Here is a 16487-nt window from a genome sequence, read left to right on the forward strand (position 1 = left end):
TCCTGCCTAGATACACAGTTTAAATGAAAATAAATAAATAAATAAATGAATGAATCTAAGTTCACCCTTAAATCTCCTATTTAATCTCTTAATATTTTCTAACCCTAGTCTTTTAGTCTCTTCGTGGGAATTAAAGTGTACTGTCTGTACAAAGTGAACATTTGGAACAATTGATAGTATACTGGCAGTTTCATATTGACCATCAAAAGCATACTTTTGATTCTTTAAGGACTAAAGCACTAGAGGATGGTTTAATCTATGCTAAACATGGCATTCCTTTCTCAATTATTGGATTTCCCTCAAACCCAAAAGCTTGTGCTTACCCATAGCTCGAAGAAATTCCTCATAGAGTTCAAAAGTCATAAGGGGATTGGGCAAATCACGAAGCCACTGTTTGAATACACTTGCAATGACATGTATGTTATAGTCATCTAGGTTTACACTCTCAGCATCTATTTAGAGACAAGAATTATTAGATAACAAAGCTGAAACATGCAAAAAGGTTTAAATAATTCACTTTAGAAACTATCATCACTAAAAGAAATCTTCATGTTTCTTAATCAAATTGACCAATGTGTTCTACAATTTAATTCCATGCTTTGGAACAATGCTTCTGTGGTGAAGGAAGAGTTAGTTTTCCAAGTACATTGTGAACATAAATGTATAAAATAAAAGATCAGGGTTGTTTTGATGCTAAAGCAAAAGTATTGTTAGAATCCTACAAATGTTTTAGAAATAGTTGCTCTTAATTTTTATACCTATTCCCTTGTGATCTGGTCCATGGGCATGACTGAATAGCAATGCATTAGAATACTAAAGAAAAAAAGCCTTGCTTTTTTAAAAAGCAAGGCTGACTTTGTCATTCTTAGACATGAGAAGGCAGTAATAAATAAGCTTAGGAAATATAAAGAAAATGCCTTCATTCTTCATTTATAAATTTCCTAAGGTTATATAGACAGATGATTAGAAGGATACAGGATGAATGACTTTCATTTGTGCTGCTCTGAGTTACAAGACACACAAATTACAATTGCCTGTAAAGTAGAGCAGACTTAAGTCTCTGGAGGCACAACCTCTTGGTTGAGTCTTAACAGGCATTTTCTGTTATCTTCATACTATTTTTCCTTCATTTCTTCCTAAGAAACAGCACTGTGGATAGGTAGGTTCCTTGACACATAAAGACAAGTTTTGTTCCTCACTTCAGTTCAAAAAGAACCATTCCTTTCCCTTTTTTTAAAAAAATTGGTTCTTTTTAGTTATACATAACAGAATTCATTTTGAAATAATTACAAAAGCATGGAATATAATTTGTTCTAATTCAGTCTACAGTAGGTCTCCTTTCCCTTCCCTCCTCCCACCCCATTCCCTTCCCTCTACTGATCTTTCCACTATTAATTAAAGTTTTTAATTAGTGTCTAGTGGATGTACATGGTGCTTAGATTCACTGTGGTATATTCATATCTCTGCATATGAAAGTGAGGTCAGATTCACTCCACTGTCTTTCTCTATTCTATCTTCCTTCCTTCCCTTCATTCCCCCTTGTCTACTCCACTGACATTTCTTCTGTTCCTTTTTTAATTTGCCCTCATTTTGGATTAGCTCCCACATACAAGAGAAAACATTTGACTTTTGACTTTTTGGGACTGGCTTATTTCACTTAGCATGATAGTCTCCAATTCCATCCATTTACTGGCAAATGCCATAAAATCATTCTTCTTTATGGCTGAGTAATGCTTCATTGTGTATATACACTATGTTTCTTTGTCCATTCATCTGTGGATGAGCACCTAGGTTGGCTCCATAGCTTGGCTTTGTGAATTGAGCTGCTACAAACACTGATGTGGCTAAAGTTCTTCTTTAAATGTGTATGCTGATTTTAATTCTTTTTTTTCCAGTTCCAAAGTTTAAAATCTTAATATTTCTTTTTTTTATTGGTTGTTCAAAACATTACAAAGCTCTTGACATATCATATTTCATACATTAGATTCAAGTTGGTTATGAACTCCCAATTTTACCCCAAATACAGATTGCAGAATCACATCGGTTACACATCCACATTTTTACATAATGCCCTATTAGTAACTGTTGTATTCTGCTACCTTTCCTTTCCTCTACTATCCCCCCTCCCCTCCCATCTTCTCTCTCTACCCTATCCACTGTAATTCATTTCTCTCCTTGTTTATTTTCCCATTCCCCTCACAACCTCTTATATGTAATTTTGTATAACAATGAGGGTCTCCCTCCATTACCATGCAATTTCCCTTTTCTCTCCCTTTCCCTCCCACCTCATGTATCTGTTTAATGTTAATCTTTTCTTCCTGCTCTTCCTCCCTGCTCTGTTCTTAGTTGCTCTCATTATATCAAAGAAGACATTTGGTATTTGTTTTTTAGGGATTGGCTAGCTTCACTAAGCATAATCTGCTCTAGTGCCATCCATTTCCCTGCAAATTCTATGATTTTGTCATTTTTTAGTGCTGCGTAATACTCCATGGTGTATAAATGCCACATTTTTTTTATCCATTCATCTATTGAAGGGCATCTGGGTTGGTTCCACAGTCTAGCAATTGTGAATTGTGCTGCTATGAACATCGATGTAGCAGTATCCCTGTAGTACGCTCTTTTAAGGTCTTCAGGGAATAGTCCAAGAAGGGCAATAGCTGGGTCAAATGGTGGTTCTATTCCCAGCTTTCCCAGGAATCTCCATACTGCTTTCCAGATTGGCCGCACCAGTTTGCAGTCCCACCAGCAATGTACAAGAGTACCCTTTTCCCCACATCCTCTCCAGCACTTGTTGTTGTTTGACTTCATAATGGCTGCCAATCTTACTGGAGTGAGATGGTATCTTAGGGTGGTTTTGATTTGCATTTCTCTGACTGCTAGAGATGGTGAGCATTTTTTCATGTACTTGTTGATTGATTGTATGTCCTCCTCTGAGAAGTGTCTGTTCAGGTCTTTGGCCCATTTGTTGATTGGGTTATTTGTTTTCTTATTGTTTAATTTTTTGAGTTCTTTGTATACTCTGGATATTAGGGCTCTATCTGAAGTGTGAGGAATAAAAATTTGTTCCCATGATGTAGGCTCCCTATTTACCTCTCTTATTGTTTCTCTTGCTGAGAAAAAACTTTTCAGTTTAAGTAAGTCCCATTTGTTGATTCTTGTTATTAACTTTTGTGCTATGGGTGTCCTATTAAGGAATTTGGAGCCCGACCCCACAATATGTAGATCGGAGCCAACTTTTTCTTCTATCAGACGCAGAGTCTCTGATTTGATATCTAGCTCCTTGATCCACTTTGAGTTAAAGAGAAGTAGAAGAAGATCTTAGAAGATGGAAAAATATACCCTGTTCATGGATAGGCAGAACTAACATCATCAAAATGGCGATATTACCAAAAGTTCTCTATAGGTTTAATGCAATGCCAATCAAAATCCCAACGGCATTTCTTGTAGAAATAGATAAAGCAATCATGAAATTCATATGGAAAAATAAAAGACCCAGAATAGCAAAAGCAATTCTAAGCAGGAAGTGTGAATCAGGCGGTATAGCGATACCAGATTTAAAACTATATTACAGAGCAATAGTAACAAAAACAGCATGGTACTGGTACCAAAACAGGTGGGTGGACCAATGGTACAGAATAGAGGACACAGAGACTAATCCACAAAGCTACAACTATCTTATATTTGATAAAGGAGCTAAAAGCATGCAATGGAGGAAGGATAGCATCTTCAACAAATGGTGTTGGGAAAACTGGAAATCCATATGCAACAAAATGAAACTGATTTTAATTCTTTTGGATATATAACAAAGAGTGGGATAGTTGGGTCAAATGGTGGTTCCATTCCTATTTTTTTGAGGAATCTCCGTACTGCTTTCCACAGCGTATCCAAGAACACGGAAAAACTTTCCATTTTCTAAGGTCTTCTCCAATTTCTTTTTTTAGTGTTTTATAGTTTTTTTTTTTTTTTTTTTTTTTTTTTTTTTTTTTTTTAGAGATCCTTCACCTCTTTTGTTAAATGGATTCCCAAGAATTCCATATTTTTTCAGGCTATGTGAATGGGACAGTTTTCCTAATTTCTTTTTCATGCAGATTCATCATTGGATTATAGGAATGTGATTGATTTATCAGTATTGATCTTGTATCCTACTACCTTGTTGAATTATTAATGAGCTTTAGAGGTCATCTGGTGGAGGTTTTAGGGTCTTCATGGTCTCAGCAAACAGAGATAATCAGAGCTTTTCTTTTCCTATTCATATCCCTTTAATTTCCTTCTCTTGTGTGATTGCTCTGGCTAGAGTTTCAAGAACTCTCTATGATAAACTGTAGTGGTGAAAGTAGGCATTCTTATATTGTTTGTGTTTTTATAGGAAATGCTTTCAGTTTTTCTCCATTCAGAATAATGTTGGCCTTGGGTTTGCCATATATAGCCTTTACAATGTTAAGGTAAGTTCATTCTATCCCTAGTTTTTCCAGTGATTTAAACATGAATGGGTGCTGGACTTTGTCAAATACTTTTCCCTGCATCTATCAAGATAATCATGTGATTCTTATCTTCAAGTCTATATATGTGATGAATTACATTTATGGATTTCCACATGTTGAACCAACCTTATACCCCTGGGATGAAACTCACTTCATTATGGTATACTATCTTTTAAATGTATTTTTGTGTGCAATTTGCCAGTATTTTATTAAAAATTTTTGCAACTATGTTCATCAAGGATGTTGGTCTGAAGTTTTCTTTCCTTGATATGTCTTTGTCTGGTTTTAGTATTTGGGTAATACTGGCTTCCTGGAGTGAGTTTGGCAGTGTTCTCCCTTTAATATTTCATGGAATACTTTGAGAAGAATTGGTATTAGTTCTTCTTTAAAGATTTGATAGAGCTTGACTGAGAATCCACCTGATCTTTGGCTTGTCTTTGCTGGAACAATATTGATAGCTTCTTCAATTTCACTGCTTGATACTGGTCTAAGTTTAATATATCTTTATGGTTCAATTTGGGTAAGTCATGTCTCTAAGGAATCTGTCAATATTTTAAAAATTTTTCTAGCTTACTAGAAAATAAATTTTCAAAATAGTTTCTAAAGATCCTCTGGATTTGCACGGTATTCATTTTTCATCTCAGATTTTGATAATTTGAGGTCCCCCCCCCTTCTTTCTTTTGCTTAGTTTGGCTAAGGGTTTATCAATTTTGTTCAAAACTCAACTCTTTGTTTTGTTGATCTCAATTTCATTGATTTGGGCTCTGATTTTATTTATTTCCTGTCTTCTGCTGATTTTGGTGTTGGTTTATTCTTCTTTTTCTAGGGTCTTTAGATTTAATGTTAGGTTATTTATTTGCTATCTTTCTATTCTTTTAATGTATGAGGCTCCATGCTATGAACTTTTCTCTTAGAATCATTATTTTATTTTTTTTCATTTTTTAATTTGTTTTAATTAGTTAAACATGACGGTACAATGATCTTGGCATATTATACATTTGAATCAGATGGGATATAATTTCTCATTTTTCTGAGTCGCTATTTTAATTTATCTCTAAATATTTTTTTATTTCTCCCTATCTATTCATATTTGAAGGTGTATTATTTAGTCTACCAGTGTTAGAGTGGTTTCTGTTTTTATCTTATCATTGAGTTCTAATTTAATTTCATTATGAATAGAATATAAGTTTTTTTTTTTTGTATTTGCTAATATTTGCCTTGTGGCCTAAAATATGGTCTGTGTTAGAAAATGTTCATGTGCTGCTGAGAAGAAGATGGATAAAATAGTCTATGTTTGCCTGTTCTATTAAATCCAAATTGTATGTTTTTAGTTTGTTAACATCATTATTTAGTTTTTGTTTCGATATCTACCTAGTGGTAAGAGATGCACACATCACCCAGTATTATTGTATTGTAGTCTAGTTCATTCTTAATATTGAGAAGGGTTCAACTTATGTACACAGATGCTATGTTGTTTGGGGCATAAATATTTATGAAAATTATATCTTGTTCATGTACAATTCCCTTAAGCAGTATGAAGTAACCTTCTTTTTCTCTTCTAATTAATCTTGGCTTGAAGTCCACTTTATCTGAGAATAGCTATCTCTGCTTCTTTATAAGTCCCATGTGAATTTTATGTTTTTTCCCATCCTTTCACCTTTAGACTCTGTATATCTTTGCCTGTAAGGCAAGTTTCTTGAAGATTGCATATTGTTGGGTTTTTTTTTTGTTGTTGTTGTTGTTTAAATCAAATCTGCCAACCTGTGTTTTTGATTAAGAGTTTAGAACATTTACATTTCATATTATTATTGAGAGATAATTTTCATTTACTGCCATTTAATTTATAATTTTCAAACTGGACTTGATTCTCCTTTAATTCTTCCCTATGCTGGTTTTCATTTATTCTTTGTGAAATATTTTATTGATGATATTTTGTAGTATAGGCTTTCTAATTAGGAATTCTCTTAGCTTCTGTTGTTATAATGGAATTTTTAATTTTATCTTCAATTCTGAAGCTTAATTTTGTTGGGTAGTATTCTTGGTTGGCATTTTTTTTTTCTTCCAGAGCTTGGTATGTATTATTCCAAGCCCTCCTGGCTTTTAGGGTCTCGGTTGAGAAATCAGTTGAAATCTGGATTTGGTTTACCTCTAAATGTGACCAGTCATTTTGCTTTTGCAGCTTTTAAAGTTCTGTACATTAGGCATTTTCATTATAATATGTCTTGGACTGGATCTATTGCAATTTTGTATATCTGGAGTCCTGCATACCTCTTGTATTTGAATTTCCATTCCATTTTTAAGGATTGGCAAATCTTTTGATATTAGTTCACTGAAAAGACTGTTTTCTTTTAGCTTGTAATTCAGAGCCTTCATCAAAATGAACCTTAAATTTGGCCTTTTAATATTATCCCAGATTTCTTAAATACTCTGTTCATTATCTCTTTAATATCTTTTCTTAATGATCGACTTTATTTTCAAGGGTATATTCTTTAGCTTTGAGGCCTAAAATTCTATCTTCAAACTGGCCTAATTCATTGGTGATGCTTTCCACTGAATTATTTATTTGGTTTATTTATCTTTTCATTTCCAGAATTTTGGATTGGTACCTTTTCAGAATCTCTCTTTATTGAAGTGATCTTTTACTTTCTGTATTTTCTAATTCCACTCCTTAAAGCTTATTTTAAAATCATAGAACATTTTAACTACATACTTTCTAAAATTTCTTCTCTGACATTTTCTCTACTGGGTATCAATTAAATCTGTTGTTGAAGCATTAAGGGTTGTATGGGATGGTTTTTTCCAGTGCTTTTTCATATTGTTTGTATGTCTACTTATCTATTGGAATAGTAAGTGAAGGATTACTTTGTGAGCTTCTTTCTCTTAAGAGCCCTGGATTGAGTAAACATCATATAATGATATTTTAAGTCAGTGTGTGACCTCTGCTGATCCCAATAACACCAATTTAAAAGATACTACACTGAGCCCTATTTGTATTATAATCACTTCACAGCCAAGCCTTATTCTATTCGATTATATAAGAAACAAAAACTTGTTACAATTGTTCTCCACAGTTTCTGAAATTTAGGTATAAACCTATAATACAATTATGGAATAGGTCAAAATATTTGTTGTTAAATTTAGTAAAATTACTATAATCTAAAGTGAGGTCTACAGTGGGGGAGGAAGAAAGATTGGGCAAAAAAGGAGAGGGGAAAAAGAGAGAGAGAGAAAAGAAGACAAAAGATTTATTCCAATTAATGTTCTAATTAGTAGATGAAATACATTAAATTGGGTTGAGGGTACAATGTTGTCTACTGGGTTAACAACTATTATTCAAGTTAAAGAGTTACTATAATCAAAGTCGACATTGTTTGTAGTAAACCATGTCAAGGCAAAGAAAACTCCTAGTGAATATTGGTTTGGATTTCACTGGGGTTTGGACATTTAGCAAATGTCCATCAGTTTTTGGCTGTGGAACTCTCCAGAGCTACAGGAGCACAGAAGCCAACTCCCTAGTTGCTATGAACCTTTCAACAGCAGCATCTGATTTGTCAGCTCAGCAGGTGTAGTATTATGGGTTGGCTGTATCTATTGTGTGCTATAGTTTAGGATGCAAGCTCTGGAGTGTCCCTGATTGCTGTGGGTTACTGTGTACCTGCTTTCCTCTACAGGATCCTTTTCATGGTAGTTAGATCCTGGTGGCTGGAATTCTGGGTGTGGGTTTTCCCTGGGTGTTCTGTGGTTCAGAAATATTCCCAAAGCTGATGCTGCTCTCTGAGGTACTGTAGTGAAGGGTTTCAGGTGGTTCACTTGGGTCCTAGTTTCCAGTACCCGGGGTTGTGAATGGCACGCACTGATTCCCTCTGTTTACTAAGTCTGATGCAAGGCCCCACAAGTATCCAAACAATGCCCTTTCAATTGCCCATTATGATCATAGGTCAGACTATGCACCTGTTAAGGCTGGGTGCAGTCCCTTCCAAAGGAACTATACTTCCTTCTGGTATAGCCCTGAAATCCTTAGGCTTCCCATGATGTCTCTCCCCAGTGTCAGTGGTTGGGGCCTGGGAATCTGCTTTCCTGTTTGGGGCCAAAGCTGCTTCATTGCTGTCTGAGCCCAGTTAGTGAATACCATGCAAAATTTTCCACCCTTGCCAGGGTCAGGCTGAGCAAGGTTAGGTGCAGTTTGTGGCACAGGTCCTCACCAGCCCTTTCCTCTTTTTCACAGTGAGGGTGAGCAAGAGGCAGTTTCAATGATTTTTGGCCAGTGGTGTGCTCATTCTAGAAGTTCTTTCTGGTTGGATTCTTAGGAAGTCCCACAAAGGAGACTTACCTCTGGTTTAATTTGTAGCTATCTGGACATGGGAAGATTCCACATTGATATGAGGTGATTACAGGTCAGCAGAAGGCTCCCCAAAATGGTTGTGGACCCCAGCTTAGTTTTTAAGATTTTAAGCTGCTTGCTCTGTTTTAAGGACCCCCCTGTTACTGTTGAAATTTGAATTTTGTCTGACTTTTAAAAGTGGGTGAGCTTAAGGGATTTTCTGCTCCCCCTCCCCCTCTCTCTAGAACCATACCTTTCTAATAGTGAGAGTAGAAGTTGAGAATGAAACCAAAGTCAACCCCCTGCACATATTCCTGGACTGAGGCCACAGCTCTATACAGTGCCCAAATCACTGTCAGTTTAAGTAACCACATCATCAATGTAGGAAGGCAGAAAGATGCACTGGAAAAGCACTAAATATTAAAAAGGTATTAAATCTTTTTCTAGTACCTAAGGATGCCTTGTACAAATGATACACTCAATATATGTTTGCTGAATTAACTACGTAAAGCCAAAGATTCTTTAGAAAGACACAAAATGACAAACAAGTACCACAGAAAAGACTGCATTCTTCTGGCTGTAAGCAAAGGATCAATACATAAAGAAAACTTTAAAAGCTTGAAATGATTAAATATTTTTATTTAAATAAGTCTTGATTTGGAGAGCATCATCTTACCTGTATCCAGACCTTGTCGAAGCTCCTTGATTTTATTAGTTGAACCAGATTTTCGGTAAATACCTTCTGTATAAAGTCCATGCATTTCAATGTAGTTTATGAGCTTTTCCACCACTAAAGGAACAGTTCGGTCTTCACTGGTCAAACGGGACAGTTCAACCCCAAATTGTCGAGATGACAGTTCTGGATCATACTAAATGGAAGACAATTTTTTGATTTCAAATATATTCAAACATCTTCATTCTTTAAGAGGAACTACTTTTTATTATCCTAAAGTTTTATGAAGACTGTTATAATAGTTGTGAGGGAGGGCATTATGGTTAAATAAATATTAGTTTCAATCCTCACACTAGGATTCCCCAAAAGAGAGTGGAAGACAGAGGGCAGTGAAGGGCTGCTACTTCCCTTCCTATCAAAAAATCTTCATACAAAGGTAAGGTTTGTGTGTTGGTGAAGGAGGTTGGATTTTGTACACAAAAAGCTTGAACATTTACCAGGTACCATGGAAAAAATCCAGATTTTATAGGAATTAGAGTTGTAATTTCCAGAGCATAATACTGCTTTAATATTTCAAAGAACTGATTTCATACCCAAAGACAAAGACTCACACAGACTGATCTCTGAATAGTATTATAGCACCTTTATTGACTTTAATAGTGTGTACACTACCATAACTTATTAACTATAGCTTATGTGACTGCAACAAAACTGCTTATTCTAACCATTATCTGAAGCAATTCACAGAAAAGAAAAATGCCAGGCATTATTCCTGAGACTGAAACCCTTCTTATAAATCTTTTCTTTTCTTCTACCATTCTCCTCCTCTAACTGAAATCTGTACACCCCACTTTCTCCTTCAACCTGCACCCAAACAGTTGCCAAGTTCTTTTGGTTACTCAGTACATGCTAATTTTTCTTTTCTGCACTTACTGTCATTATCCTAATTCAACTTCTATCACTACCCACTTGTTGTATTCCAACAGCTTCAAGACCAATTTTCCCACACTCATTTTTTTCTTGTTTAAATATTATATACTATACATAATCCACTTTATTTAACCTCAGAAACTTTCAGTGGCTAATTAGTATATATCAAAATAAACAACAAACATTTCTGAGACTGACATTCAACACCTTATTTAAATTGATCCTAATTTTTCTTTCCATAGGTACATTCATTCATTTTTATGTGCTAGATAGCAGGGGAGCAAAATCAAGGGACAGTCCTTTCCCTAAGACTGATGCTAAGACCATAGTATTAGCTTGTGGAGAAATGTAAAACAATAAACAGATTTATTAGGTTATTATGGAAACACAGAAGAGAGACAGATCAGGAAAAAGACTGGGCTGGGTAACAACTAAAGGTCTCAAAGACTTTCTACTTAAAATAATTGTTGGAAAGCATGTAGTACATAAGAAGGCAAAAAAAGAACGTTTTAGGCTCAGGAAACAAAAATACAAAGCTGAGCAAAGAAAAATATGACTCAACTAAAAATGAGATTATAAGGGGTTTTGAATACTAAGTTATGGAATCTGGGTCTTATTCTGACAGGTAAGGAAATTAGTAGAAGACAACACTCAGTTTTGTATTATTTTGCATCTTCGTACTCTGTGTTTCAGCATTTGAGAATTAATTTAATATTTATTGAAGCATATTAAGTTATCTTAAGTTAATATCAGGCACCATCTCTGAAAAGTACTGGTAGGTTTTAGGCAAAAGAAAAAGTACACTTCAAATGTTTAAAGGATGCAGGTTTATATTTTTGCATCGTCACTATATGAACTTGGCTAGGTTATTTCACATTTCCAACAGTAATACCACCTTTCTACCTCAAAGGTGTAGAAGATTAAGGTGAACACAGTACAGTATCTGGTACATGGTAAATACTCAATAAATTAATTTTTAAAATATAATAATGCTTGCTATAATGATTAAAATAAACATAAGCCAAAATTTTTACTATTACTCTGACAAACACATATAATCTATTTATTTAAATGTTATGGCTCTCCTTATGGCATTAGAAATGTTAAGGCTTGTGAAAGCAAAATAAATAAATAAAAATTTTGAGACTATCAAACTAAAAATTTTTCAATTTGAAACCAATAATGGGATTTTGTTTGTGTTTGGGGTACTGGGGATTAAACCCAGGGGCATTCTAACACTGAGCTATACCCACAGCCCTTTTTTTCTTATATTTTGTTTTGAGACAAGATCTAACTAGCTTAACAGATTTTCAGAAAGTAAATGCACGCTTAAAACAGAATCCAAAACAAGAAATGGAGTATTACCAATACTATAAAAGTCTCTAAATCCCTCTCAGTTACTATGACCTTTATCCTTCACAAATAAAACTCTTTTTCTATCAGTATAAATTAGTTTTGCTTGCCTTTGAACATTATAGAAATCAAATTGTATATGTACACCATGAGGTCTATCTATTTTTGAACTTTATTTAAACACAATAACAGTATTTGTCTGTGGATTCTCTCATTTAACCTATATTTATGAGTACCAACTGTTTAATCTCATTGCTATGAAGTATTCCATTATACAGAAATACCACAATTTATTTATTCAATTAGAAATTCAGAACTGGACATTTATGTTTCTTTTAGCTTTGGAACATCTCACAATGGTGATTTATTAACATAGGAAGCTGGTTCAATATATGCCAATTACATCAAGTTTTTCATATTATTTTCATCCTTATTTTTTTCTACTAGGTATTGAAACTATATTAGAGGATTAGAATTTTATATCTCCCCAATGGGCTGACCCTAACATCATCATCATAAAGCACATGAAGTAATACTGTTTGCCTTAAAAAGTACAATTTAATATTAGTAGAGCTATACTACCTTTCTATTGATTAGTCTTTGCATGCTGTATATAGTTCCATTCTTTTGCTTTTAAACTTTCTATCTTTATACTTAATAAGTACATCTCTTTCATAAAAGATTTTTCAGTTGGTTTTAACTTAGCTTTTTGTTTGGAGTATTTAGCATATTTAATATAAGGCACCAATATATTTGGACTTACTATATCTATTTTTGTCCACCCTATTTTATCTATTTTCTCTCATTTCTTGCCTTCATTTACTTTAATCAAGTATTTCGTTCTTCTACTTTATTGTCTTTATTAATTTTTCAGTTATATATACATTTTTAGTCATTAATTTGGAGATTTCAACAAAACATATCCATACATATTTAAGTCTAATATTTTTAGTATTTTTACCACTTCCTAGATGACTTATGGACCTTGGATTTTTTTTTTTCATTTATTTATATACAGTGCTGAAAATCGAACCCAGTGCCTCACACATCTGAGGCAAATGCTCTACCACTAAGCCACAACCCCAGTGCCCCCAGTCCTTTTTTAATAGTTTATTTAGACATGGTCTTGCTGAGTTGCTTAGTGCCTCACTAAGTTGCTGAGGCTGGATCTGAACTCTCAATCCTCTTGTCTCAGCCTCCCAAGCCGCTGAAATTATAGGCATGCACCATCATGCCCAGCAGTTGACTTTCTTTTCTTAAAAGATGTCAAGCCACCATCTTTTGGTTTCCAACATTTCTGTTTAGAAGTCAACTAACTGGAGCAGGATTTTCTTTGCTCCTCTAGGTAGTATTTATTCTTTCCCCTCTAATTGCTTTTAAGAAATTTTGCCAGGTGTGGTGGTACATTTCTATAATCTCAGCAACCTGGAAGGCTGAGGCAGGGCTGGAGTTCAATGTCAGCCTTAAGCAATGCAGCAAGACTTCATTTCAAAAACAAAAGGGAAAAAAAATATCTTTGGTTTGTAGCACTGTACGTCTAGGTGTGGTTTTCTTTGTATTTGTCCAGGTTAAAAGTACTTGTGACTTGATGTGTTGACCATTCTCTCTTAAAATGTTGCTTCTGCCCTGTTCTTTCTCCTTTCTTGCTGACTCCCAATTACATATAATTAAGAACCTTCGGGCTTGGGCTGTAGCTCATGGTAGAGCACTTGCCTAGCATGTTTGAGGCACTGGGTTTGATCCTCAGCACCACATAAAAAAAAATAAATAAAGGCATGCTGTCCATCTACAACTATAAAAAAGATTTTTTAAAAAAGCATCTTCCATCCCTTCCCTATGTTTCATATATTTATATTTATATTTTTACATTCTTTTTACTCTCTATGCCTAGATAGTTACACTGGTCTATCTTTTAGCTCACCAATCTTCTTTTCTGCTATGGCTGTTAAACTCATCTTTTATTTCTACAATTCCCTATTGATTCCTTCAAAACATATACTCAACTATTTTTTAAAAATTTCTCCATGCTTTTATCTATTATTTGAGCATATATATTAAAAATTTTAAAGTATACATCTAGTAACTAGTTATCTGAATCCTAGTTATTGCCTATTTGTTTACTAATTAGTACCATTTCTTTATGTCTGATATTACAGAAGACTCTGGATGAGGTAATCTCTTAAATGGTTTTACCCTCTTCTCTCTGGTGGGTCAATGAAATAAGAATACATAATCCAAGCAACAACTGCTTCAAAGCTAGTTTGCTGGGGGTTTTTTGTTTGTTTTTGTTGTTGTTGTTAAGGCGGGTCTGTCAGTAGTTCACTCCCACTCACAGGAAATAGTTTTTCAGAGGTCTCAGTGAGAGTCTGAGGTATAGACTAGGCTCCTTTCCCTTTGATGGTGGATACTACAATTCGAATTTCCCTTTCTTTAGCAGTGCATAACTGATGGAAAATGCCAATATCCTTTTCTGATTAGTTTCTTAGCTGTTTGCCATGCACAGATAAAGGAATCAAAAAAATGCCTTGAGAGGGAAAAAAAATCTGTGTTTCAGGCTTACTTCTCTATGTGAATGAATCATGATCCCTCAAGTCTTGGCAGAGTTAAACTCCAAAAATTTGTCTCTTTGGTCCTATGATTGCTAAAGTCTCTGCTGGCTTCTCTGATTCTTAAATGTGGCCCACTATCCAAAATACTGGCTTCATGGTCTACAACAAAAAGTGAAATATTTCCATATGATAAAAGTTTCACAAAATACAGGTTTACTACTCTGCATTCTGTTCTTTCTAGGATCTCTAATCTCTTCAAGTCTATTTTACCTGGATAGCTGTTTTGACTCTTGCCAACAGACTTTTAGTATTGGTCTGCCACAAGCTAATCTATATTAGCTTGAAGCAAAATATCTCCCCTTCACTATATTTTAAGTCCTAAATAAAATTTGACTCTATACTTTGCCATTATTTGTCTACTGATTTGGAACATATGCAAATTCTATACATAGGCTATAAACAAAATGCATGTTCATTTATATTGTTCATATTTACATAGTATTTCAACAATTGTCAGTATGTAATTAATAAATAAGGAAGTGATATTATACATCAATATACATCTAGAATTTAAAAAAAAAAAAGTTGCTTCCTGGAAGCATAAAGTATCAAAGAGTAAATTGGTCAGTATCTTTTAGCCTTCTAACTATGCTGGTGCATTCTGCTCTTCATGGTTAAATTTTTTTTCTTACAGTACTGGGGACTGAACCTAGAGTCTCATGCATGCTAGGCAAGTGCTCCAGCACTGGGCTAAGTTCCGAGACCCTAAATTCATTCATTTTTAATTGCAGCTTTTCACCTTCCTAGAAAGATTGAGGGTTTAAAGAGGTAAATCTCTAAAAGCAGTGTTTTTAAAATTGCGGTTTGTGAAATCAATTTGTTAGCACATATGTAGTAAAGGTAATAAAATTTCAGAAAAATAAATTCAGTTATATATACTCATCTCCCTGTGTATATGTTGGATCATGACATAAATTTAATTTCTTATTGTATGTGTGGTCAGAAGTTTAGGAACTCTAAATAATAAACATCAAAGAGGCCTTGATTTCTTTCCATGAGTCACAAAAGACCTACAGATTTGTTGTTTATTATGGACAGGTGATAAATTCTTACCTTTTTAGAACACTTGGCTGTGGTTTTCAGACAGCACTTCTTATGGCAAGCATACTTGCATACTGAAAAAAAGGTTAAGAATGTAGCATTTTCATAAGTCTGTTAATAAACTTATCAAGTTTATAATTTTACTTTGACAATAAGGTTTATTATTTAGATCTGAGGCTGTTATAAGAGCATATATAAACTCTGTTCTGTGTTAAAGAATTTTAAATGCAGTTGGAAAACATGCCTAACATTTCTCACCACCATCAATGAGACAGCTTTTTCATTCTTTCAAGATTGCCTGTCCTGCTCCTGTACTTAACTCTCCCAAATTCCAACAGGATATTTATCTAACTTTGTGGTTTGATTCATAAATTAGTGTTCATGTTACGCCAGGTGCTTTACAACTTGCTAAAACACCAGAATTACATATTAAGAATTATTATTATGGTAAGGATGGCATTACTGTCAAAAATCCGTAAGGAAATGAAAACCAGAATATAAAGTATATTAGTTGTAAATGCGAAGATAATAAAACACCAGCTCCAGTTCCAGCATACCAACACCTTAATATGCCCCCTTTTAAGCTTTCAAAGTGTAACTTTTAGGGTTTTCAAAGCCAAGATCAAGATCGGGGGAAGGTGAGGGGACATTCACTGCACTGGTGAAATCACCAGGATAATCACATAGAAAGTTAAAATTCCATGAAAAACTCAAACCAAGCCCACCTTAGTTATAAAAAAGCAAACTTTCAGCTTTATGTCATAGTAGAAATTACTCCGAACCTTCAATAACTGGACTAACAGTCACATTTCAAACTACTCCTATTTTCATTCTCATAATTTCTTAGATTAGTCATAATAAAATGAAAAAAGCACTTGCTTCAGTAACACATATACTAAAATTGGAATGAGATTATTACATGGCCCCAGTGCAAGGAAAATGTGCAAATTCATGAAGCATTCAATTTAAAAAAAAAAGAAGACTGGTGATAAACTATACAACCAGTGAGCTAATCCAGGAATAGTGGTGATTTTGCTCTGGCAAACATAACTTTTATTCTGTCATACTGGACTCTTTTC

At 34.3% G+C, this 16487-nt stretch overlaps 1 protein-coding gene across 6 annotated transcripts in view; it reads right to left on the bottom strand.

Moving 5' to 3' along the window:
• The window catches only part of Myo9a (myosin IXA), a 259456-nt gene that overhangs the window by 33765 nt on the left and 209204 nt on the right, over nt 1–16487 (bottom strand). For all 6 annotated transcript variants that reach the window (XM_071608439.1, XM_071608438.1, XM_071608436.1 and 3 more), the window contains 3 exons: nt 15421–15482; nt 9479–9671; nt 324–452 (listed from right to left, as the gene is read on the bottom strand). In XM_071608439.1, the coding sequence (XP_071464540.1) occupies nt 324–452; nt 9479–9671; nt 15421–15482 (384 nt within the window). The remainder of the gene's footprint in view (nt 1–323; nt 453–9478; nt 9672–15420; nt 15483–16487) is intronic.

The sequence above is a fragment of the Marmota flaviventris genome, chromosome 2 (assembly GCF_047511675.1).
Source record: "Marmota flaviventris isolate mMarFla1 chromosome 2, mMarFla1.hap1, whole genome shotgun sequence".
NCBI lineage: Eukaryota > Metazoa > Chordata > Mammalia > Rodentia > Sciuridae > Marmota > Marmota flaviventris.